At 27.9% G+C, this 26,664-nt stretch overlaps 1 protein-coding gene across 1 annotated transcript in view; it reads right to left on the bottom strand.

The window, feature by feature from the left end:
- LOC123300984 (cGMP-dependent protein kinase, isozyme 2 forms cD4/T1/T3A/T3B) overlaps window positions 1-26,664 on the bottom strand; it is a 228,382-nt gene that overhangs the window by 182,825 nt on the left and 18,893 nt on the right. The window contains exon 2 of the mRNA XM_044883681.1: window positions 11,141-11,946. Within this exon, the coding sequence (XP_044739616.1) occupies window positions 11,141-11,676 (536 nt within the window). The 5' untranslated portion in view covers window positions 11,677-11,946. The remainder of the gene's footprint in view (window positions 1-11,140; window positions 11,947-26,664) is intronic.

The raw sequence follows: 26,664 nt of genomic DNA, 5'->3' as shown, positions 1-26,664 counted from the left end.
TATTGATAAAGTTGTTTCTTTCTTTTCAGATTTTATTTAACACAGTTGGGTTTTTTCCTAATTATTTATTTTAGTTTTCCGGCACTATAAAAATTCTCTTATTATACTATATTTAACCTTTTTAACCAATTTATCATTCCGCATTATCTTTTAATATTATTATTATTATTATTAATTTTTTTTTTTTTTTTTTTTACGAATTCTATGTATACATTGTATATCGAAAGAACGAATAAAATATTATTATTATTATTATTATTATTCCTAACGAAATTTAAACATATAAGGTATGTACATGAAGTGTACAGAAGAGGCCTAGGTGATTGAACAGGCGGACTCGACCTTTAGAAAAGAACTGGAGGCTCTTGACCTTCGGTGAAATTCGACTTTTCTGCCTTTCAACTTAATGGGAATTTTTTCTTCTAGTTTTTTTGTTATGTACTTATTCCTCGAAATGTACAGAAGAGATCCAGGTGATTGGCTGACGCACTCGGCCTTTGGAAAATGTCATGAGTCTCTTGATTTTGAATAAACCGATGAAATTCTACTTTTTTGCCTTTCAAGTTAATGAGAATTTTTTTTCTTCGAGTTTGTTCGGTATGTACTTGTTTCTCGAAATGTACAGAAGAGACCCAAGTGATTGAACAGACAAATTCGTCCTCAATAAAGGTCTGGCATCTCTTATCATTAAATAAACCGAGGCAAATTGACTTTCCTGTTTGTTCAGTTGATAAAATATTTTCATTATGATTTGTTGGTCTGGGCATGCTAGAAACATGTAGTTTTCGGTACTCGACGGAGAATAGCTTAAAACCTAAGGAAAAAATCGAAAAAATGAAACTTTTCATTCCAATCTCACCGAAAATGTAAACAGAGGGGTAATCACTATCGCTTTGCGATGTAGCTGGAGATTGTAAGAATTTATCATACCATGAAGTATGCGTGGAAAAAACACAAGTTCAATAAAGTAGAAAATATATACCAGCAAGAAATAGCTACTTATATAAAACACTGTATGTGAATTTTATCCACATATTTCAGTATGAAATTAAATTACTAACTAGAATGAGTGCCAAAGGTAACAACAATGGACACTTAACAACATGCCACAAGCCGCCATCAAATCGTGTAATATGTGGAGTTGATGGTATAAAATATGTTCTTTTACTACCCTAGTGTATATACTTTTTAGAGGTGTAAAGTAGAAGAAGATAGTCTTATTACAATAAAATAGAAATATCTTTATCTACCTTACACTTAGTGTATTACACCGAGCCAAAAAACAAACTGTTAGTTAAAGTATGTGTGGCACTGGCAACAGGCACTTAGCCAAAAATAATAACGAACGATATGATATTGTTTACTTAAATATATATTTCAATATCAATCATTTATCTTTTCCATCTGTATTTGTAGAATATTATGATTTTAAATCAAATATTTTATTTACATTGATAATAGTTTTCATTTATTCATCAATTTTCATTCCTGTGTATTTAATTCAATAAAATTCTTACATAAATTAAGTTGAAACACGCGCTTTTCGATAAAGTAAGTTTACGAGGACGAACAAAACTGGTGATAATATCTGATTATTTTCTTAAATTAGAATGTATTAAATTTTAGTAGAAGTAAGTCTTAGAAAATTTTTTATACTGCGAGCAGTTTGATCTATTGTTCCTTCTTCGCTTCAAAGGTGGTACAAAGGTGGTTTAATTTTTGCCTCAATAAGCAAACAATGAAGTTCTAAACAGAAAAGTCCTTAAATTTTTTTCTGCTCTTTTTACCACAATTGTGGCTTGTAAATACATTGACTTAAGTCATCAGGATTAATCCCACAAACATAATTGACACTTTTTAAAACTTTTCTCTTTTACCGAGACTTTATTTGGCAACCATTTTTGCAAAAAAAAACCTAACGTTAATCGAGGTACATGTTTTTGATATTTTTATTTAAATTATCTTGAACCAACAAACATGATATTGCTATATATTATAAATGTGAAAGTAAGGTTGTCTGTTGGTTCGTTTGTTTTGAAACTTTACAATAATATAGCTCATACATCAGACTAATACATGAGCTATAATTATTAAAGATATAAAAAAATAAAAATAATAAATAAAACTAGAATCATAAATTAACAATTTCTGCAAAAATGGTAGAATACAATTCATGTCCATCTGTGTAAAACAATTCCTATCCCTATTTTGAGCATTATGGAAGAGGGATAAGTGAGATCAAGGGAGGGGAAGGCTGTACGGTGAACTTTACCAGTCCTTACTTTTAAACTCAGCGAAGCGGTCGGGTATCCAGCATATATGATTATACATGCATGATATGTACATGTCTGTTTAAAAACAAATAAATCTGTGATTTATTTATGTAACAATTCTTTTGTATGATGGATTGATGTATTGTCGATGTATATCTATATAATAAGCATTTATTTATTACAAAAAATATTAATAATACTTTGTAATTAATAATATTAAAGACTATATTGATATTTAAATAATGCAATTTGTCAAAATGTTAATCATATTCATAATATGATAATGTTATTTCACACCTACAAAAAAAAAAAAACAAACTTTTATATTATAATATATTTAAATGGTTGATTTAAGGTAGTACCAGCATGAAATCACTTTTCGACAGATTTGGCCGAATTTTTTTTCTCGGGTTTATAATAGCTTTATTTATGAATTCCTAAAATTTCATAATTTTTGACCGTTTAGATCGCGAGATATTTAAAGACAAAGTTCGCGATTTTGAGGGTCATGTCCCATTTAAAGCATGTAAAATGTCCGGTCTCTCCAACTATTTTTTATGATATTATTATATATTGAAGAAAAAGTAGAAAAAAATGTTTATACAATACAATTCTAAAAAAAAAATTTAGAAATTAATTTTCACTTTCGAGATATTAATTTTGACGTAAATTGATCGAAATTGGGACGTTGGCATAATTATTTCCCATTTTAAACGGTCAAAATTTCTGAAACTTTGGAAATTAATAGTAAGCATTATTAAATTCTTAAATTTAATTTTTCGTTAAATTCTGTCGAAAAAAAAATTGTACCATTGCTTTAACATAGAAACTGCAAATACCATGCTGGAACATCGTTAAATAAAAACATGTACATCATTTTAAAACACAAACACAATGTGCATAAATTAAGTTGGGGCAGTTGGTGTTGAATTACCTTTGCAGTGCGTTTATAAAATTGTACAAAAATAAATTCATTTTTTGAAGTGAAAACTTCTTTAGGAATATTGAGCACTTTTGACTGGACAAAATCATGGTACTCGCGTCATTCTAACGGTCCATCCACAGGACAACAACGGTTCTCATCGGATGAAAGTATAATATAATTTGTATCCTGACAATCCTGATAAATTATAAATGTGAAATTTTGTGAGGATGAATGAATGTTTCAAACTAATTATGCCTGGTAGCCGATAGGAATATATTTAAAATATACAGGACATGTCACATTTGAGACAATAATTCGGATTTTTTTGTCTTTAAATCCTGAACTATTTTCTTAAAATCCCGATTATATACTTTCCATGCTTGCCTCTATACATAATTTAACGGGTTGTATAAATCATTCTAAAAAATCCGAACCAATTGCTATCCCTATATATATTTTATATGTTTCTCTATTCGCTCCGAGCGTGAATTTCGTTTCCATGACAACGATACACTACTTTAATTATAGAATTAATGGATGCATATATAATTGTGTGGATTGCATTGAAAACTTACATTTAAAATTTAATATTCTTGTTTCACAAATTTAAATAAATAATTACGATAATTAACATTTGAAAAATAATATTTGTACAATTTGATTTCTTATTTTCACAATTTTTAATGCATTAAGTTTAATTAATTAGTGTTTTTCAATCATTTTAATTTGACAGTTTCTATATCATTAACATGTAAAGAATTGCAAATTAGTCATAACAGCCCACTTTATCTCCAAAATTTTTCACTTAAAGCGCTGGCATCGATTTTATTATCCCTACCATGACTACGCACACAACGAATAAATGTTTGTTTGTTTGTTACGCTTTCACGCAAAAATTTAATCTGACATGTTACTGCTCCATCTATGATAATCATTTTGAACCATAAATTAAAGATTTCTGTGAAAATTTAAAATGTGCAGTACTTGGCATTTAAGAAAGATTTAAGCTCAGGAAAATTATATGGTAAAATGATTTTGAGGAAAATTAGATTTGAGAAACCACATTGCCACATATTTCATGTAACAAATTCACAACTGAAAACCTCGGAAAATTTGTGTCGAAAAAATTTGTTGCTTGCTACTAATAACTAAGTTAAATACATTTATTATTAGCGTTTTCCAAATTCTTGACAGTTTGATCAGCCGTTAATAACTTTTTTTGTCAGAGAAGAATAACGGTAAACTTATTTCGCCTCTTCGCTTTTATTTTAATCAATAGCCACTGACCTTATAATACAGGATGATTTTCTTATAATACAGGATGATGTTCTAGCCCATGTTTTATTTTGAAAACAGAATGGAAAATCGAAAAACGAGGATGCACATCATTACTTATTTTAAGAGGAAATGGAAATAAAGCATTTAGTTTCCTTTTGCAGGGATCGCTGTATGGTCAAGCAGGTAAACTTTGTTTTTTGTAAATGGAACTACATAGTTTCTGAACAGAATCTTGTTACAAAACAAAAAAACTTTTGTTGAATCCAATTTTTGTTTCTTAAATCTCTATATTCTCATTGTTTAATCTTACTAACCCGAAAATAACTGAAATCAGATGCTGAAGTCTAGTACAAAATTTGTTTTTTCCGACAAAAAGAAGAATCTCCTACAAACAAATGTAGCTCTCGATTTAAAAAAGAAGTTGGTTCCATACCGTTTTCGAAATGAAATGGTGGAAACTTTTAAAAAATCAGCATGTGCAATAATTACTGTATCTTTTAAACTATAAAATATGATTAATTTTAATTCTAACTACCATTACTAAGAATATTTTTAAAAAAAATTCCAAGGCAAGATTAACCGTCTTAGCCAAATAATAATTTGTAAAATTTTTAAATCATAAAATTTTATGTTTTAAATATAATAAAACTGACAAGAATTGAAAAGCTTGACAACATAATTGTTGGTGGATAAATTAATAGTCGGACAATAAATTTTGAAGAACCTTGACTCTATTTGATTAATATTACGCCAATATAATTACCTATTAAATATATCATTTAATGCACATAGGTAATTATATTCAAATACTTGATTAATATAATTTATGAATATAATATAGTGAACTTTTAGCAATATTAATATAATATAATGTATTATCCTCGGGGCCAATGACACATTCAATAATATAATTAACTATACAAAATTAATCTATATTATATATTATAAATATGATATTTAAATTGGAGACTATTTTTTTAACTTAATATAATTTGCTGTTTCCTCTGTTAAGTGTCAGTCAGGGTGTATTGTTGTTCTTTTGGTTTTATAACACTTAAGGATGTATGAGTATGACAACAATGTTTGATTTAAAGGCTCAAAATTTGTTTGTAGGTAGTCTGTAGTCTTTTACTCAAAAAATATGTGGAAAAAATTTCAGCTTAGGTATCCGTGCAAATTTTTAAGAAAAAAGTCATTAAAAATCGATATAAAATACATCGGCTCTTATGGAGGAATCTCAAAAAACGACATATTTTGGAAGTTTTTGATAATTTTCATTTGGAATGAATGAAAACAAATTTTAAAAAAACTTTTTAATAGAAAGTAAACATATTAGCAATGAATTAGAAAAGAAAAAAACTAAGTGTCACCGTCCATATAAGGGATGTAAGAGCAGGGTAGATTAAGGGTTGAAATTATTTTTATCTTATTTTCAACTTTGATGATGAATTTTGTTATAACTTCATGAATGTAGACGAAAATTAAGAATAAAATTTTTCGATATGTGTCTTGGTTTTCGAAATATTGAAAGCTAAATAATTGAACAAAATTTTCAATTTTCGATATTTTGAAAATTGAGCCAGATATCGAAAAATTTTATTCTTACTTTTCGTCTTATATCGTCAAGTAATAATATAAATTTATCATCAAAATTGAAAATATCTATTTTTAAATTTGTGCCCCCACTACCATCCTCATACATCCTTAAGACATCGTGCCTTCGTTTGTATCAAAAATTGTCAAATATTTTAATAGTAGAAGAAGGGTGGTCAACATTAATTTAGAGATATTAATAATAATGGGGGTTTAATGGGCCTATAACAGAGGCCACCCACATCATTATTTGTTAATCTTTATTTATTTAACTACATTCGTATATATACAATCGCATTTTTATGATGTGGGTGGAATCGGTCTTATCCAAGCGACGACAATGTGATCAATTCTACACCCCCATTAATTATAATTTGTTCACACTGCCGCTCTCAGTCAGTAGCCAATCGGTCAAAGACTAACGTCTTAGACCGCTCGACCACTGAGCCGGTTAATTTGGAAATATTCAAAGAATAGCATTTACTTATATTTCTATCTTGGTAAAACCAAATACACCAAAAGAAAAATCAAGAATAAAACCGTTTATTTTATTTGTCCGGAAATCAAAAATTTCGATTCAGATAGCTTATAAATTATGAATATATAGGGTGCCCTAAAAGTATGGAAACCCCTGAATATCTTGCAGAGTCGGGCGTCAAAAAAGCATGAAAAATACCAAATCCGACGAATTTTTAGAAATAAGATTTACCCTATGAAATAACATCATTGACCTTGCAGGTTATGGTCTAAGTCATATTTGTACGTAAAATATTATACTCTTTCCAAATTCGCAATAAAAAATAGGGGTGCGCATTTGAAAAATTGATTTTTGGATCGCTGTAGCTATAAGGTTATGTTCAAGATCAAATCCAAGTTCATTATTGGATTTCCTATCCAAAAATACGTCGGATATAGTGGTTATACAGAGGGGTTACCATTGCAAAAATAATTTTGAAGTTGTGACCTTGAAGATCATGGCCAAGATCACAAGAATGAATTTGAAGATCATGGTCAAGATCATATGTTTGCGTAGAATTTTCCGCTTTTTTCAAATCTGAAGTCAAAAGTGGGGGCTCCAATTTAAAAAAAGCGATTTTTGAATCGCTGTAGCCTTGAAGTTATGTTCAAGGTCAAATCCAAGGTCACTATTGAATTCTGCGACAAAACATACGTCGGATATGGTATTTTATAATTTTTTTCATGATCTCCCGGAGGTTCCATACTTTTGAGACACCCTATAAAAATTTTTACAGTTGTTTCAATTTTTTTTAATCGTAAAATTGGCATGATATAATTTATGGATGGCCCCGGATTATTTTTTGCAGTTGATAAATATCGGATGATAAATAAATTCTGATACACATGCTGTACCTTGGCTTGAAATGTTTTATAAGGATTGGTAGACCAATTTGAGCCCTGGATTTATCTTTTAATAATCTTTGCGCTGAATATTATGTTCAAACTACTTAAACAATGTTACGCTTCTTAGAAATAGCATAATTGTTTGAGTTATTTTTTAATTATGGTTATTTTTTAATTACAAAACGACATATTTAGGTGTATAGATAAAAATGGCCCACTCTGTATATACATTTTTGGAATCTTGTACAAAGCCAACATAGTATTAAAAAAAGATATTTTTAGCAATAAAATAGCACAAACATGTTTATTATTCATCAGAAAATCTCTTAAAAATTGTGTTGACATTTGGACAAAAACATAATTATAATATACTTTTAAAATAAATTACGTAATTAAAAAATGCATCTCATGTATCAATATTAGACAACAGTGATATAAAATTTCAATTTTAAGTTTTTTTTATTATTTTAATAAATTTCTCTTAAATTTCGTAATTTCTTGTATCTAATTTGTGTTATTAATACATCGAACGTCAATTAGTGTTGTTAGATGTTAAAATAGATAATCAAAGGATGTATATTTAAATGAGATTTATTTTTAAATTACTAGCTCATTAACTAATGTGTACTAATTAATCATTAATAATTAATAAGAACAAGTTAAAGTATTTTTAAATTTTTTAAAAATTTGAAATAATAAAGTAGGTGTGGACACAAATTATTGTCTAAAAAATAATCATCTCATAATTGACGAAAACAGATTATTTTGAAAGCTCAAATTAAGAGGGAATCATAGAAAAGTTTTGATGGTTTGGTATGTTATTTTGTTGTAACTCACCTAAATGTGCCTGCTCAAAGAAGACATCGCGTTTTCGAACTATCAATCTGTCTGCAAAATTTTCAACAAAAAATTTGCTCAACTCTATTAATATTTACAATAATATAAACAAAAATTGTATTTAACCTTTAATTTTAATTAGTATTTATTATTTTCTGTTTGTTTTATTGACTAAATGGCTTCAGGATTGAATATTGAATTAGAAATGTGGAGTATTTATTAATTAATAATAAAAATTGAAGTTGTTTACTGAATTATAAAAGAGAATACCGTAATGTTTTAAAACATTGCTAAACAAATAACATGTCAACAACAAAATATACAAATGATCATTTCCGAGAAGTTAGCAGAGTCAAGTTCATATATTTACCGCATTAAATAGACAAAAAAATTTCTTAAAATAATACAAATATGAATTTGTGGGCCCTGGAAGAACATAACTCATCGATTCGTTCGTGGCATCGTAGCTTTTAAGCTTATTCAGCGATTTTGATTTTTTTAAAAGGTAAATTGATCGAGTGTTCTTAGCTATGCTTCAAGAAAACCTGCTCGGCCGTTTGAAGATTAATGCCTCTTTCCTAGTTGTTTTGGGTACGGAACACTAAGCTTCGGTTACTGAACTCTAAGCCAACATGCGTTGATCATTATAGCCGATATAGCAGCCTTTAATTCCGATGAATATTATTTGTTATATGCGATATATTGTTATATCCGATACATTCATATGTGCGTTTATATAGCGATTCTGTCAGGAATTTTCAATTTCGTAATTCTAACATTTTTAACTGTATTTGTTACCCAATTCGTTGACAACAACATAGACATAATTATTTTTGGGGAATAAGTATCTAAAGAACACTTTCAATTACCTTTAAAAACAAAAAATAATAATCAAAATCGATTAATCCGTATAAGAGCTACAATGCCACAGACAGTCACATAGAAACAAAGACACAATAAACTTATAACACCCCTCTTTTTAGTAGGCGGTTAATAACATTTAACTGACAGATAAAATTAATCTTACCAACTTTACAGATGTACGTACCTACGTATCAGATATATCAAAGATATTAAACTTTCTTAATTCAAATGACATCGTATTGAAAAATATTTATTTATTTATTTATTAATCCTTTAAGATAATATTTTTAATCACAATTAGAAAGTATTAATTAGTCAGATTATTTATTACTAAAATAATAATTCAAGATAGTAGTTTGATGTATTCAGGTTGGCGTAATATATTTTACATTAAGAAAATGAAGCAATCGCTTGGTATACGGACAGTAAGTGAGCAGTTTCATTTATACCTGTTTTATGTTTTCAATTAGATGTGATTTGTTTAATTATAATAACATATTATTTTTTAAAATATCTAAATACTAATCTAATAAAATTGATAATGTCTGCTTGTGATCGATTATTTTACAAAGACCTATTGATAGTTATTACGATAAAATCACATGTTATAAAATTTTAAGAAGTGTATATTCAATAATATAGTCAATGGTCAATATAGCCAGTAGTCCCTATAAACAATATGTTCATTTTTATATTAAAGTCCAAGTATTTAATTGGCCGCTATAACCGATATATAAAATAATAAGATCCAAAATGAAGTTAATAGGCTCACAAAATAAAGTTAAAAAGATTCAAAGTAATATTATCATATTGTTTTATTAACCCCCGACGAAAAATAGGGCTGTCATAAGCATCCGGTAAGAAAAATATTCCATTCGTACATTACTTTTTTTAATTACAAGATATTTTTCTGAAAATTTAAGGTATTAAATCTAGAAGTCATATACTTGTTTGATTCTTTAAAGAACTTATTTTATAGCTAATTTTAGATTTTACTATATGAAATAATTGTAGTATCAGTTTAACGATGTTCCAGCATGGTATTTGCAGTTTCTATGTTAAAGCAATGGTACAATTTTTTTTTCGACAGAATTTAACGAAAAATTAAATTTAAGAATTTAATAATGCTTACTATTAATTCCCAAAGTTTCAGAAATTTTGACCGTTTAAAATGGGAAATAATTATGCCAACGTCCCAATTTCGATCAATTTACGTCAAAATTAATATCTCGAAAGTGAAAATTAATTTTTTAAATTTTTTTTTTAGAATTGTATTGTATAAACATTTTTTTCTACTTTTTCTTCAATATATAATAATATCATAAAAAATAGTTGGAGAGACCGGACATTTTACATGCTTTAAATGGGACATGAACCTCAAAATCGCGAACTTTGTCTTTAAATATCTCGCGATCTAAACGGTCAAAAATTATGAAATTTTAGGAATTCATAAATAAAGCTATTATAAACCCGAGAAAAAAAATTCGGCCAAATCTGTCGAAAAGTGATTTCATGCTGGTACTACCTTAAAAAAGACATTCTTCTGATATAGTAGTCAACCCAATATGTGGGTACATTACGCTTGGTTTGATTAGGATATTTATAATGCCATAACATAAAGATTGTACTTACTTTAAATTATCTCTGTTCTCTTTAACTTCTGATAACATTCATAACTTAATTTTTGAAATGATAAATCATAAATTTAACAAAAAATACAAATTAAACGTTATACAAAGATTTTTGCTTTTTCTCAAAATTCATGGCAACCTGAATCGACTGAGTTTTCTAGACACCGGTTTTTGGTGTCTGTTGCAGTTTTCTGGTTTAAAATCCCAACCAGTAAACAAATATCGTGCGATAAGGAAAATAGTTCCAAAATTAAACATGGAGCACTTTCACTCCTGAATACACAACTTTAAAATCAGTCAATAGACTTCTTAAAACATCAATTAGATAAAAAAAACACTTAAAAAAATAAAACCCAAAAATATTTAAGTATTCTTACCTTTCATTTTTATCATAAACGGGGAACGTTTGTTGTGATAATTCCTGTATAGTAGCCTCACTTTGTGGCTCAGCTGATATACCTTGAGCACGTTGTTTACGCGCACGTTCTGGTCGCACATTATTATTTAAACCTTTAGCATGCTTAGCATTAAAATGAAATGGAAAAACACTTTGAAATTTATCTAAATGTGAACGTAACTCAATAATTTCCTCATCACGTACACGTAATTTATGTTCAAGTTCACATATTTTTTTGTCCTTCTCCACTAATAATATCTGCCAATCGTTGGGTGGTGTACTAGCGGGAGTACCCATTGTTGCGGATAAATTTGTCGTATCCAGCGTCACTGTTGTATTATTTGTCGTCACTTCATCAACAATAATATGATCATTGGATGAGGACGATGTCGTCCCAATATTTTCGTTATGATTATTTGTTGTAACAGCGTTAGGCTGTTCGTTATAAATGTCTTCGGCGCCACCGCTCAAACGCTGTGACGCGAAGCAAAAAAACGTGTCGAGGCACACGCGCATTCAAACAAATTTCCACACACTGTACACTGATTTAGTGTGGGTTTTATTAGCACCGTTTCACGCACAGTGGTGCAATAACCAACACTTAAATCACTTTATTTTTTTTTTTTTATACACTTCACAAAATAGTTGAATTCGAAATAGAGAGTGGTAAATTTTTTATGTTTATTATTGCACTGTTTTTTCTTTTTAAATTTTAGAATTCTAAAGGCTGGCACAAAATTGAATTAGGTAATCGATTATTTGAATACGAATTACCACGAGCGTAATCTGAAACAAAAAGAAAATGCTTAAATTAGTTGAAAGAAAGTAATGGCTATGTATCAACAAAACAGTAAAATATTCTTAGTTTTAAGAAGATATGCAAGGATTGGATAATACTAGGGATTTCAATCAAACTTTTTTTGATTAACAAAGTTACTAAAATCAACAAAAAATTTCTTGGTCTCTGGGCTTTTTATTATTATTTTATCGTTGGCTGAAAAAATGATGTATCATATAGGTTTACATTTTCAATTGGATATTTCTATATCAAAAAATCTAGAGAGTGTGATAAAAAACTATCTAAAATATTAAAATAATCTTGTAGTTTAATTAACAAAATAACAAAATTTGAATTTAATTATGATATCTATATTATCAAATTTATAAACATCACTTGCACCCAATATATGTTTTTGTAGTTGCGTGGTATTGTAAAGCCAGAAAATAACTCATTACTTGACTACAAACCATGTATTTGATTTATATGTATGTACCGTGCAATAAACCAAAACTTGTTTACAATTCTGTAGGTTTACATTCACCTTAAACCCTTTTGTTTGTTCGACTGCTTGCTATAAATATCCCAATGTTTCAAAATTTCCATAGCAAATCAGAATAATTTTACATATGCTGTCATTCTTTTGTTTTCGTATCCAAATGTTGTTCCTACAAAAGAATATTTCATTTATGGAGGGCACGTACTACTATTCACTCGTTTATTACAAAAAAATATAACCGAGAATCGAATCCATGGTATTGGGAAATTCTAGCTGTCTATATCCTTTCAAGTAGTAATATAGGAAGTAAGCGTAAATTACACCACTATTATAATAGAATAATAGATCCCGTAATTCGTGAATTATTAAATTCAATCCCTTTTCAATCATTTAATATTTATATTTTTTATAATGATCAGGTCGATACTTGAAGAACATCCATTTTAAATATCAATTTTTGACTTTCGTAAAAATTATTTCTATGTATTTATTCTTCTTCATAGCAAAATTTTATTTATTTTTGAAATAATTATCAATTTTGTTTGTAAACTTATAAGGTCTATGGGATCTTACGTTCAATAAGATTATTTTACGACTTATTTTTGTCTGATTAGTATGTTAGGACACACTAATTCGGTTGACATGGTAAAGATCTTTTGATGCATATTAATAAAATTGACGTAAATTATTTATGATGAACGAATACTTTTTCTTGAAATAAAATAAGCAAATTAATTAAATACTGATTACGAATTGAGGAGAGTATCTAAAATAATTCTAAAAATAAAAACGCGCGAACTGTCACCTCTACAGTCGCGTCATTAAATGACATTTTTATAAAAATATACTACGTATAACTTGACATATGGAATATTTTTCAAATGTAAATGCTGAATGACAAATATTTTTAATAAGATAAAAAACTTTTTGATAAGTAGGCATATGAAAAATGTGTTAATCAAAAAACACTTTTAGTTGTTAATAAAAATATGAATCAATATAAAATATAAAGTTGTTTATACGATGATTGATTGCATTATTAGGTTACACCAAATTAACATCAATTAATAGAAATGAGATTTGGATGACGATATGTCATTTAAAAATAATAAGAAACTAGAATTTATTTTTTAGATAAATTTGATATTTATAACAAAACAACACTGATGATACGTTTTAAACTCCTCGTAAAATACTAATTTTACGTTAATATAACTAATAAATATTTAAAACTAGCTTGATGCCCGTCCGCTTCACTGGGCATAAAAGTAAATACCACCGCTTTATAGCCTGCACATAACTTGATCTCACAGATAAATATGTGCACAGTTTTCAATTTTTTTAAGTGTAAAATAATCATACTATGATATATGAAATATATCATAGTATATTAAGTTTAGTCCCAAGTTTGCTTAAAAATATTTTGATGCTACAAACAAAATTTTGGTATAGGTGTTCATACAATCACTTCCATTTCCGGTTGTCTGTCTGCCGCCTCTCTTCCGTCTGTCATCCCGATTAATCAAAAACCAAAAGAGATATCAAGCGAGAGTCGAGTTTGTAAATGAGCAATATAGGTCAATTGGGTCTTGGGCCCGTAGGACCCATCTTGTAAACCGTTAGAGATAGAACAAAAGTTTAAATGTAAAAAATTTTCCTTATAACAAAATAAACAACTTTTGTTTGGAAGAAGCGGAATTTAATAAGCGCGAATTATATAGTATGTATTATATGGGAATACCAGTTATGTATGTATGTGTAATGTGACAGTGTAATCAATTACCTCAGTCAATTGTTTGTTTTCACTTGTTTTTAAATATATTTTCATAAATCATAGCTCATATGTTATTCTGGTGTATGGTCTATATTGTTGTACAGTTTCATTAAAATCCATTCGCTAGTTTTTGCGTGAAAGCGTAACAAACAAACATCCTTTCACATTTATAATATCTAGGTATAATGGAATTTAACCCCTTTTACAAAAAATCTGTTTAAAAAAATGCAATTTTTTTTTTAATTCAAAACAAATTTTATTGTTTTAAAATTGTCATAATTTCGAAACTAAGAGTGAAATACAATTAATTCAAAAATTGTTTTAGAAGTAATTAGATTAAAATGATTCTCGAAAAAACAGACAGACTTGTCTACGGCTTATAAACAGAAATAAATAATGACAAATATTTATAGATAATAAATTTTTTGATAAATATGCACATAATATAGAAATATGTGCTAATCAAAAAAACACTTGATTTTATTAATATAAATATTAATCAATATAAAATAAATCAATTCATTTATACAATTTTATTATTAGGTTACACCAAATTAATAACAATTAATAGAAATAGTTTAGGATGACGTTATTTTATATGTCATTTTAAAATATATCAACTAGTTAATTGTTTGAATAATTAATAATTAAAAATGATTAGATTAATGATCATTTTATTTATTATTTAAATGTATTAAAAAAAGTTTATTCGTCCACAGTAGTGTTGATAATTATGATTTATTAAACTAAGTATGTGTGCACCGCTCTAGTTTATTTCAACATATTTGAAATATTTTAAATTTAAGGTAGTTTAACCATAAAAATAGTTTTTCTTCAATAGCAGTTTTCCTCAAAATCAAGTCTTTTAAGCCAAATTATATTTAACGGTAAATATACGAATTTCTTGAAGTTCTTCTTTTAGTAGAAACATCTTTTTTCACCTCTTACAAAACTATTACAATCTATTTGTGAAAATGCCTTGGAATTTTTAATTTTGTTCTGTCATGATCTAGGGTTTTTTGGGGTGTTCTTTTGAAATCAACAGCTTTTTTTAGAACTTTTCAAAACCCGAAATTGGAGCCCAAAAACTTGGAACTAAACTGAATATATTTCATATATATACAAAGTAAAAAGATGTAGTAAATTCGTGTCTTTAATATTCTTTTAACTGACCCTGAAGCAAGGCCCAATCTCAAGCTGTCTATCAGATTCTCAGCTTTGAGTCGAACAACTTTTACTCGAAACATTTTTCTGGATCTTATTTAGAAACAAGATCTAAGGGTGGCTAAGAATTTCTCGGACACACTGTATATCATCTCCTTAAGCTATAAAACACAATTTTTTTGTAAGTCATTCGAGCTCCGAACATTAAAATATTATAATTGCTTGGATACACGTAAAATATTAAACAAGACAAATCTCTATATATTATAAATGCGAAAGTAAGCATGTTTGTTTGTTTGTTACGCTTTCACGCTATAACTAGCGAATGGTTTTTAATGAAACTGTACACCAATATAGCTCATACTTTAGAATAACACATGAGATATAATTTATAAAGATATATTAATAAAAAAAAAAATTAAATTACCATAAATTACAGATTTCTGTAAAAGTAGTCATTTGACATAATTACCATAAATTACAGATTTCTGTAAAAATAGTCAATATAAAATATTTCACGGCCATCTTTTCTGATATAGACAATGAATAATTACGACTACTATACATTTAAAAAAATAGAAAACCATACATATATTTTACCTGTGCAAAACAATCCTTACCATTATTTCGAGTGTTATAGAAAGGGGATAAGCGAGAGCAATCTCTATCAACCTTTACTTTTAAACCCAGCGAGGCGGGTGGGTATCACTCTAGTAGTACATATTCATAAATTGTATTTTTGAGGTGTATTCTAAAAGATATTTTATTACAATATAAATACGTGTAGGTTTTACCTATAACTTGTACTGTATGTACATTTCAAATATATATTATATACAAATAATAAATAATTTTGTTATAAATTATTTGAACTAAACTAATTAATATGTCTATTAAAATTAAATGATTTATAACTATATTAACCTATTCAATAAAATAAATAAATATTAATATTAATAATAAATATTTTATTTAAATAATATCTATAATCTCTATTTATACTGTAAAAATAGTTAATAATATTCATAAGTTTTTTTTGGTGTCATTCAAATAATATTTAGATATAGATATATAAACGATTTTTGATTAATTATAATTATGCGTATGCGATGAATTAGTTATAAAGAGTGGAACCACGGCAAATTGAATATCGTCATATTTATATCGACATAAACAATTCCCCTTATATTGTCTCACTTTTAAGCTTTATAAACATTTTACTTTGCTGTCGATAGCACAATTAAATATGCGATTTTTTTCAAGAAAATCGGTACATAGGTATAAGAAAATTCTAAGCAACTTTTCTAATAATTTTTTATTACCTCTAACCATCTCCGACGCTAGGAAAAATATTAAGAATCGGCCCTATTTATCAATTTTTAGTAGGCTCAGAATAACTTCTGATTTCGGTTAATTATCTTTAAAAATGTGACCCATCACCCTTAAGATATGGGCACCTAATCAATTTTTCCAAAATTATTCCTGCTTTCCCTTCATCATCAAATAAAAGTAAAAAAGTTCTCTTATTAATTTGAACAAAAAATTAAACTTTTAAATCTTTAAATGGAGGGTATAGGTAGGGTATTTTAAGTTTTTCCGATATGAACGAAAACAAACTTAACTTGGAAAAAGTAAAATAATCAACTTAATTAACAAAATTTATATTTAGTAAAATTTTCGAATACTTATTGGTATCACTAAGACTCACACCATTTCCCAAATTTTTAAAGAAATACTAAAGAAACACTTGCAGGATACTGCTAGCCAGAAACACTGAATAGTAATCGAAAAATGACCAAGACTGCCGATTAATTGGATATTCCAATAAAATCTACTACGGATATACTGGAGTAAATCTAAGCAAAAAAAGGCTGTTATATGGATTAAAAGTTCGAGCTGCGAAACTTTGGGGTTTTTCTTTTCACATCAAAATAAGTATTTTTTGAAATTTTTTACTTTCCCGGAGTGGTGCAACATGTTTAAAAAACAAAATGGCGTCAAAAATGAAATTTTTTTCAGAAATTTTATCATTTTTATTTTATATTCGCAAACAGAGACATCGGTGCATATCCTAATTTGGTAGGTTTGTAGTCCATGTTAAGAACTACTCCTCATAATTTTTTGGTGGGGTTTCGTCCCTTCCCCTTCCAGTTATATATATATGTATACATACATATGGTAAAACAGTTCATTTGACTATAACTTGAAAAATATTCGATTGATTTTAATGAAACTAATATCAATAGTAGGTTTCATTACTTACAACTTTCGGTTAAAATTTTAGCGAAATCCGTTACATAGTTCGGCCAAAATTTCCAATTTAGTAAATTGTTTAAAATGGCTGCCATTTTATGCCATTTTGTCCTACGAGGTTAATTTTTTTTTTAATTGTAGCATTTTTTATTATCTTTCGATTTTATAATAAGTGGCTTACCCGTAAAATAACTCCTTGATCCATATTTTTGCGAAAAAGGGAAAATTTAACACTTTCTGGAAATAATTGTTTGGGGGGTGTATGGACTGGCTTTGGGGGGTGTTTTTTGCTTTGGCATGAGAAAACTATTTTTAAAAGAGGTCTATATGGTTTAAAGCAAAATTTTTAAGCTTTAACCCCCGCGCTGTAAGGGGGAAGGGGTGTATGAAATAAATGTATCTTAAAAGATTTTAAAAAGAGGTCAAAATAGTTTAAAATGCTAAAGTAACCCAAAATTTTAGATGCTTTTATTAATATAGCACTTTTTACAACATCCACCTCTTCCCCTCCCGCTTTCATATTTTTTGCAAATTCAAAATTTTTATGACGTATAGAAGGGTTTTTTGGGTCGCTGATCTCGAACTTTTGGCCCAAATAAGTACACCCCCTAAAAATATTGTTAATTGTTTTTGATAATCTATTGCAAAATTCGAGATCAGCGACCCCAAAAACCCCTTTATACGTCATAAAAATTTTGAATTTGCAAAAAATATGAAAGCGGGAGGGGAAGGGGTGGATGTTGTAAAAAGTGCTATATTAATAAAAGCATCTAAAATTTTGGGTTACTTTAGCATTTTAACCTATTTTGACCTCTTTTTAAAATCTTTTAAAATACATTTATTTCATACACCCCTTCCCCCTTACAGCGCGGGGGTTAAAACTTAAAAATTTAGCTTTAAACCATATAGACCTCTTTTAAAAATAGTTTTCTCATGCCAAAGCAAAAAACACCCCCCAAAGCCAGTCCATACACCCCCCAAACAATTATTTCCAGAAAGTGTTAAATTTTCCGTTTTTCGCAAAAATATGGATCAAGGAGTCATTTTACGGGTAAGCTACTTATTATAAAATCGAAAGATAATAAAAAATGCTACAATTTAAAAAAAAATTTAACCTCGTACGACAAAATGGCATAAAATGGCAGCCATTTTAAACAATTCCCTAAATTGGAAATTTTGGCCGAACTATTTAACGGATTTCGCTAAAATTTTAACCGAAAGTTGTAAGTAATAAAACCTACTATTGATATTAGTTTCATTAAAATCAATCGAATATTTTTCAAGTTATAGTCAAATGAACTGTTTTACCATATGTATGTATACATATATATATAACTGGAAGGGGAAGGGACGAAACCCCACCAAAAAATTATGAGGAGTAGTTCTTAACATGGACTACAAACCTACCAAATTTGGATATGCACCGATGTCTCCTTTTGCAATTATAAAATAAAAATGATAAAATTTCTGAAAAAAATTTCATTTTTGACGCCATTTTGTTTTTTAAACATGTTGCACCACTCCGGGAAAGTAAAAAATTTCAAAAAATACTTATTTTGATGTGAAAAGAAAAACCCCAAAGTTTCACTGCTCGAACTTTTAATCCATACACAAGGCGTAATTTCACTCTACTAATATTAAATTCTGATCGATCTGATGGTCGCATTATTCTTTTTACTTTCAATTTTCAATTTTGACATCAATATGGGTAATAATATTTTAATTGTTAATAAAACAAGCGGTCTTATTTGCATTGAAAATTTTATTATTCATCGATAAAATAATCTGAATAAAATATCATTATTATAACGAGGAGTATTCGAGAAAAATTAACCAACAATAAATTATTATGGAAGGATGCTGTACCTATATTTTTTAAAGTCAGGTATTTTAAAATATGACAATAAAAATGGTCTCTTCACATTATCATCGATACTTTACCACAAATTCTTTGAAAATTTAAATATAAAACAAATCTGTCGCTTAAAAACTGTATTAATATTTTATTAACGGAGATTTATGGTAAAAGACCATAATGTACCTTGTACCACACACTGACATCATTTAAAATATTGATAATCTAACAAGTTCCTTAATCTCTTCTGGACGCCCAGTTGAATTTTGAGCTGACGAGATTTTCAGTTATTAAGGCTTTATTTGAATTGAGTTAATTGAGTGAAATGGTAACCAAAATACATCATAACTGTTTTATTAAAGTTGATCGAAAATTACCCCGCATAATAAAATGAAACAAAAATTAAAAATTTTAATCTGTAAATGAATTAGTTAAATTTAGAATTTTTTCTATACATGACCAAATTGTCCGATCAACTTTTAAGTAAATAAGTTCATTAATCACCGATACAGTAGGTACAATTTCATTCAAGGCACATCACTGTGTCTGCTTTCAAATATAGCCTAATTCCATTCATCTTGCGTAAAGTTACTTAAAGGTTTAACAAATTATCCATGTATTGGTCAATCCAAAACCATAAAACCAAATTTTGTATTAAGTACCTAAAAATTTTTATTTCTACTTCAACAGACTCTCAGTAGGTTGCTCTTGTCCTTTGCAAAGTAAGTTTTGCCTTCATGTAGCAAATTGTCGTCTCATAAGAAAGATCTTTAAAGAAAGTGATCTATATGGTATGTTAGAAAGGTACAAAACTCTACCCTAATAATAAATTTAATTTAAATAACTAACTAGCTATTGATTTATCAAAACTATTTCAAAATAATTAAATAAAATATTTATAAATAAATAAATTAGATATATGTAAATAAATAAATAAATAAAATGCTATTTTTATTTTTCAAATAATTATAATTAATAATATTAATTAAAATCATATTTTATTATTAATTAGTTATAATAAGAAATGCAATTTGCGTAAGAAAAATAAATATACCTAATTATTTAAAAACGCACATATTTGAAATTATTTAAAAAGTTTTTTAAATAATTAAAAAGGCATTTTTTTGTTTTGACGCATTTTTTAACGATACAACAAATTTAATTTTCCCAGGTATCAAATTATTCACGTTTGATAATAATGTTAGCGCTGGCAAAGAAATAGAAATATAAAATATTTTTTCCAGCATATTTCACTTAGCGATTTCATTTTTGGGTTTATATCAATATATATTTATCTTCAATAGATTTAAGGATACCAGCTACGATCGACAAAAGAAACAAAAAACTTTTTGGGTATGGAACTTTCAAAATGGCCGCATATCATACATAATAAGTAGCGCAACAAAAGTATGCAATTTTATTTCCAAATTAAATTTAATAATAACAGGTATGCGCACATAAACACTGGGTAATTCAAAATATTTACGAAAAAAAAAATTAATAATAACAGTGATTGTGATAAAACTTTTTATTATAAATAATAATTTTTGGTTTTATTTTGGCAATAAAATGGAAAACAGGTTTTATTTTATAGATCTACTATACAAAAAGTCTATTTGAATTAAAAATAATTGAACTTTTTGCTTGAAAGTATTTTTATCGTTTACGTATGGTAACATTTTGTTGAATATCCTTTGGCCAATGCTCGAAGAAAATGTATCTTAATAATTATAAATTGTACATACAAATAATAAAGGCATCAAAAAATGAATGCATTTTCGAAATCAAATTATTCTTAAAGATATTTTAAAACAAATCAACTTTAAGATAAAAAACCACTGGTAAACAGTTTTGGAGGTTCAAATTGTAAAAATAATTATTTTAAGAATTTATTTTCTATGTTGTTACTTGAAAACAGTGACTTACTCATCACCTAATTTTGTTAGAAAAACATTGTTTTTCCTAGAATTATAAGGTACATGAAAAACATTTGGCAGACTTCGTTCCCCATTCTCTTCAAAAATTTTCTATGATAGGGTAAGATTTAGCGTCTAGTGTGCAATGAACCTTGAATTATTATAATTAGTTGAAGATGTTTCTGGACACTCATTGTAATCTGCCTTCTGGTGTAACCAGTGAAGATGATCCTAGGTACATTTGAATGTGTTCCATAATATAAACTTCAAGTGCCGTAGTTCAAGTACCATGGTACACACGATTTTTAGGAGAATAGTTGAATATTTAAATTTTCGAAAAAAAAAAACATAGACTTGAGGATTAATAGTGTTACAAACAGAGACAACTATCAAGGTAAACTATAATTCTACAATTCTAAACTATAATGAGTGATCTCATTGTATGATTGTACCGTTGATTTTTCAACAATTTCAATTAGTTTATAAATAATAATATTAAGAACACACAATAATAAAACTCATGTGCAAAATAATACAAAAACAAAATGAGCCAAGTCATCTTCTATTCTATGTCTAAGCAAAAATCACAAACAAAACACATGTGATACAATAATTAGTTTTAGAATTGAGTGAGTGTAAAAGACAAGCAAGCATTGCAAAAGTGATATAGTTTACAAACAGATAATTATCTTAACATCGAATAAAATCACTGCCAAAATGAGTTTTACAATTTTGGTAAAACATGAAATTAATAATCTGCGCTAATTAGGCTGAAAGTTAACTTACTAATTCGTTAAATATACATGTTGTGTCAGAGATCTATCTAGTGTACGGATTCATGGACCTAGAATACAAGAATACAAGAAAAGAACTGTTTTGCAAGCACAAATATTCGCCCTGTTGAGGTGCTCAGATACGTAACTTGAAAGGTTACAGATTCTAACCAAGAAAAACCTCTAAATGCTTGAAGGAACTGAACCACCTACAACTGAATAACAGTCACTCTAGTGATAATGGCAGCGAGTTAGCGAATTCGTTGACATAAGAAGGAAAAAATCTCTAACGCTCCTCTAGCCTAAGTTTATCATTCCCATAGCAACATTCTCCGTAATTTATTCAATGAAGAAGGGGCTACAACAAGCTCATTTTGATTACTGGATTTTTGCGAAGGGCGTGAGACAGGTCAAGGCAGGTGTTCGGTTGAAAAAATTATTAGAATAAAGTGGAGTATGGTGGCGAGATTTTTAACAGGAAACTGTAGATTGCGCTATTCCTTCCATAAATTAGGGATCTCAGGGAGTGTAGAGTCTGTATGGAGTATGATGGACATGTATTTGAGCATGAAATTCCCAAATTTTTCATGGAAGCTAACATATGAAAATACTAGTTTGCCATTTTTCAAATCAAATTAGATTTGTCGGCTCTATCATATTTATTAAATAGAACCTGAAAAGCGATTAGCATAAGGTTTCAAGATGGATAAAGTGTGAAAACAAATTTTTTTCAAAGTGGATACTTTAGTATCCCTGCAGTAAGATATCACAGTGAGTAGCCCAGTAAGATTAAAGACCTGAGAAAAGCAAAACAAATTTTTCATATTTTATCCATGCACACTCATTTTGTGTAAATTTTTCCCCATTTTATTCAGTACCTTTCAAATCGAAAAGACAAGTTTTCGAAATTTATACAAAAATTTTGAATATTTATAAAAAGCCTACGCAAATGACTTCAGAAAATGACAAATACAAAAGTTTTATAGTTTTTCAATTATTTAAAGATTGGCAATAAATTTTATCTTTAATAGTTTTGTTTACAATTACACTTCATATTCCATGGCATGCATGAGTGATTTAGTTATGTCATTCGAATGACAATGATCGTTTCATTGCTTTATTTAACTGTTAATAAACTTTTTCTAGGATGCTATGATTCTGTGGTTATTAGTTTATTACGCAAAGCGTAATTAACAAACAAAACTGCTATCTGCGTTTATGTATTAATTTAATGCCATATTTCAATTCGAAAAATGAGTTCATAGGTGAATTACCTTAAATTAAATAATAATTTTACTTTCTTAAACTGTTATTTTTATAAACAAATTGGTTTACAAAATATTAAGAAAAAAAATTAAAATGATTATTCTAATTTATAATAAAAAAAATCAATAAAAATAGATTATTGAACAGCTCAGCAGCAACAATAATTATTTAAATATTTAAAAAATCTGTTATAATTAATAAATTTATATTAAGTATATAATAATAAATATATTATTTTTTTATAATATTTAAAATGAAAGTAGGACAAAATAATGTATGCATTTAATTGGTTTGCGGGTGCCAATTAAAAATTGGCAAACATAATTATTATTAAGCTGAAATTCTTTTTTTAAATCAATTTTTCAATTATCACTTTACAATTAAAAGATTCGGTTAGCATGTGTTTATTAATTTGCACATAAAGAACTTTATGCTGTTCATATTAGTAAAATTAATTAAGTTGTACCCATAAGGCAGGAATCTCTTATTTTATAATTTATATATGTTAAAATAATCTTCTCGACCTTGGTTGCAAAAATTAAAATTTCTGTGAAAATCAACTATTTAAATCTTCTTCTATACAAATTTTGTTTGAAAGTGATGAGAAAAATACATTTTACTTATGAAATTTGGTAAATTATTTCGTCTTAAGTTAATCAATCAAAGGCTTAAGTTACAAATATTGTTTAATGTCATTTGAAGTTACATATACCTAGTCTCCAATTTCATACCCCCCAAAAAATGGTGACATTAGTATGTATAATGGTGACATTAGTATGTGTGTGTGTCTGTCTGTGTGTATGTGGCATCGTAGCGCCTAAACGGATGGAATTTTGATTTTCTTGATTTTGTTTGAAAGGTAATTTGACGGAAAGTGTTCTTAGCCATGTTTGAAATGCGAATTTAGGGTTCCGTACCCGAAAAAACTAAAAATTGGCAATGATATTCCAAATTGGCCCAGTTTGGAGAAGGTTTTAAGGAAAAAGGCAATTAATTACAGAGTTTTCTTAGATATGTTTGAAAAGCGAGTTTAGGGACTAGTAGAGGGAAAATTTACGGGGGTTTTTTAAATTTTGTAAATTTCACTTGTCTGTCTTATTTCTCTGTGTTATGAATCCGCTGACTACCAAAAGTATATAAAAACAAATAATATGTTTAAAGAACATAAAATTTAATTGCCCCCACAAATAAATGATATAAAAATACCAATCACATGACCGCATATTGTTTATTTAACTAGAAAGTAGCGAAAATAAAATTGTATATAAACAACAATCATAATATTATGTTGAATCATGTCATACCTGCAATATATCCACAATATCTGGATAATAACTTTTAACATTATTATGGTAAATATAATTCCCCTCTCTGTAAATACACCCTTCTTTTATCAATAATAAAATATTTGAATAAATATATTACCAATCAATAGTGTCCATGATCATTACCTCAATTACTCATTTGCATGTTTCAATGTAAACAATTTAAAAAAATTATTCTAATTTTGAAAAATACACTCATTCAAAAAACCATTCTGAAACGTTTTAGATGCTCTTTAATAAAAAACATCTTAGCTCACAATGAATGACATATTGAGTTTTCCTTAAAATTTCAAATATATAGCGGAAGGAAATAACTTATCATTCGCTGCAAGCTTCTTAAATTAGAGAAGAAAACCTCTTTTCAAGTTACTTTGTCTGTTTAGTCTCATGAACTTTCATTATCATCATCAAAGTAAGTATTGTGAATATAGAGAAAATAAGTTGGAAAATTCACACATTGTCAATGTTTATTCATAACAATATATACCTTTTGAACTAAGCCAATTGGACCACGACAAGATCACCAAATCATCACAATCTATTTTGTAGTGACATTTTTGTCGAAATATTAGGAATCGGACGGATTAGTTTCGAGTGGTCATAGGGTATAAATCCGAAAAAAATACGACTAAAAAGAAAAAAAATTATAGTGCAAGCAATAACGTCTTGCTTGCGAGCACAATAGTATTTTATAAAGATTTATATTTCTACAAAAAGTATTTTTAAAAGAAAAAAATATCTCTTATCGTTTTATCAATTTGATTGCGATTGTTGAAATACTTTATTTTTATCAAGCTATTGAACAAAAGTCAAGCATAAATATATAATTAATATTTTTTTTAATAGAAAATTTTCTACAAGTAGTCGTGTACGATATGGTCCTTAAGGATTCAATTCAAATAGCATTCTGGTTGATTAAATTAGTAGCCAATTAAAGAAAACTCGTTGTATCTGTGATAATGCAATTATATGTTTCCATACAATAACCGTAAAAAAGAACTATTATTAGTGTCATCCTTTCATTCTTATCCCATTCTAGTATCAAGAATCATATCAGTAATTTCTTGTTTTACTAGAAAAATAATCCTAGTATGCGCTACTCAAAAACATCGAAATAAGTTTAATTATTAATTTCAAGATTCTTTATGTTTTTAACTTCCTAGTATAGGAAGTTATTGTAATGGGCCCGATTTTCGAATTCGAAATTTTCTATATCTTTACGTTTCATGGTCAGAACAAGGCATTAACACCAATTTGTAGAAGAAGTTTGTGTGTGTCAGGGTACGTACGTATGTGCATACGTACGTCCGAGGTCATTTTTTTCCTGATCGATATCGCACGAGCAAAAAATTAAATCGACTTCGTTGAGGTGTCGACTGAAGCGTATTAACGGCAAAATAAACCGAAAAGAATTTCATAACATTCATAACAACTGTTTATTATGCTGGAAAGTTATTCGTGTGTATCTCAAGAGTCACACCAGGCCCTACCCACGGGTTGCTGTTTATTTTATTGCTAAGTTATTTTCTGTTGAGTTTATCAAGATCAATCAATTATGTTAAAAATTGATACCAGTGCGGTTATATAATATAGCCATAAAATAGTATACGTATAAAAAATAATCTCGAAATGAAGCGTTGATTCTTTAATTTCTTTTTGCGGAGGTGCTGACAAGTATCTTCAAAAGTCAATATGCCAAATATCACAAATGGGTCTCATATCACATTATTTTTTCCAATGGCCTTAGCATACAAGTTTTTTTGTTTTATTTCTTAATGTAAATAAAAACTTAAAAAATAACTGAATTTCTTTTAATTACACAATTAAGAATAATTAAATAATATTATTGAATTATGATGCAATACATAAATTACTCCATTATATACAATTTGGTTTTTTTC

This window comes from Chrysoperla carnea, chromosome 5 (assembly GCF_905475395.1).
Source record: "Chrysoperla carnea chromosome 5, inChrCarn1.1, whole genome shotgun sequence".
Lineage (NCBI taxonomy): Eukaryota > Metazoa > Arthropoda > Insecta > Neuroptera > Chrysopidae > Chrysoperla > Chrysoperla carnea.
The sequence above is the reverse complement of the archived record's forward strand: the minus strand, read 5'-3'. Positions and strand labels throughout refer to the sequence as shown.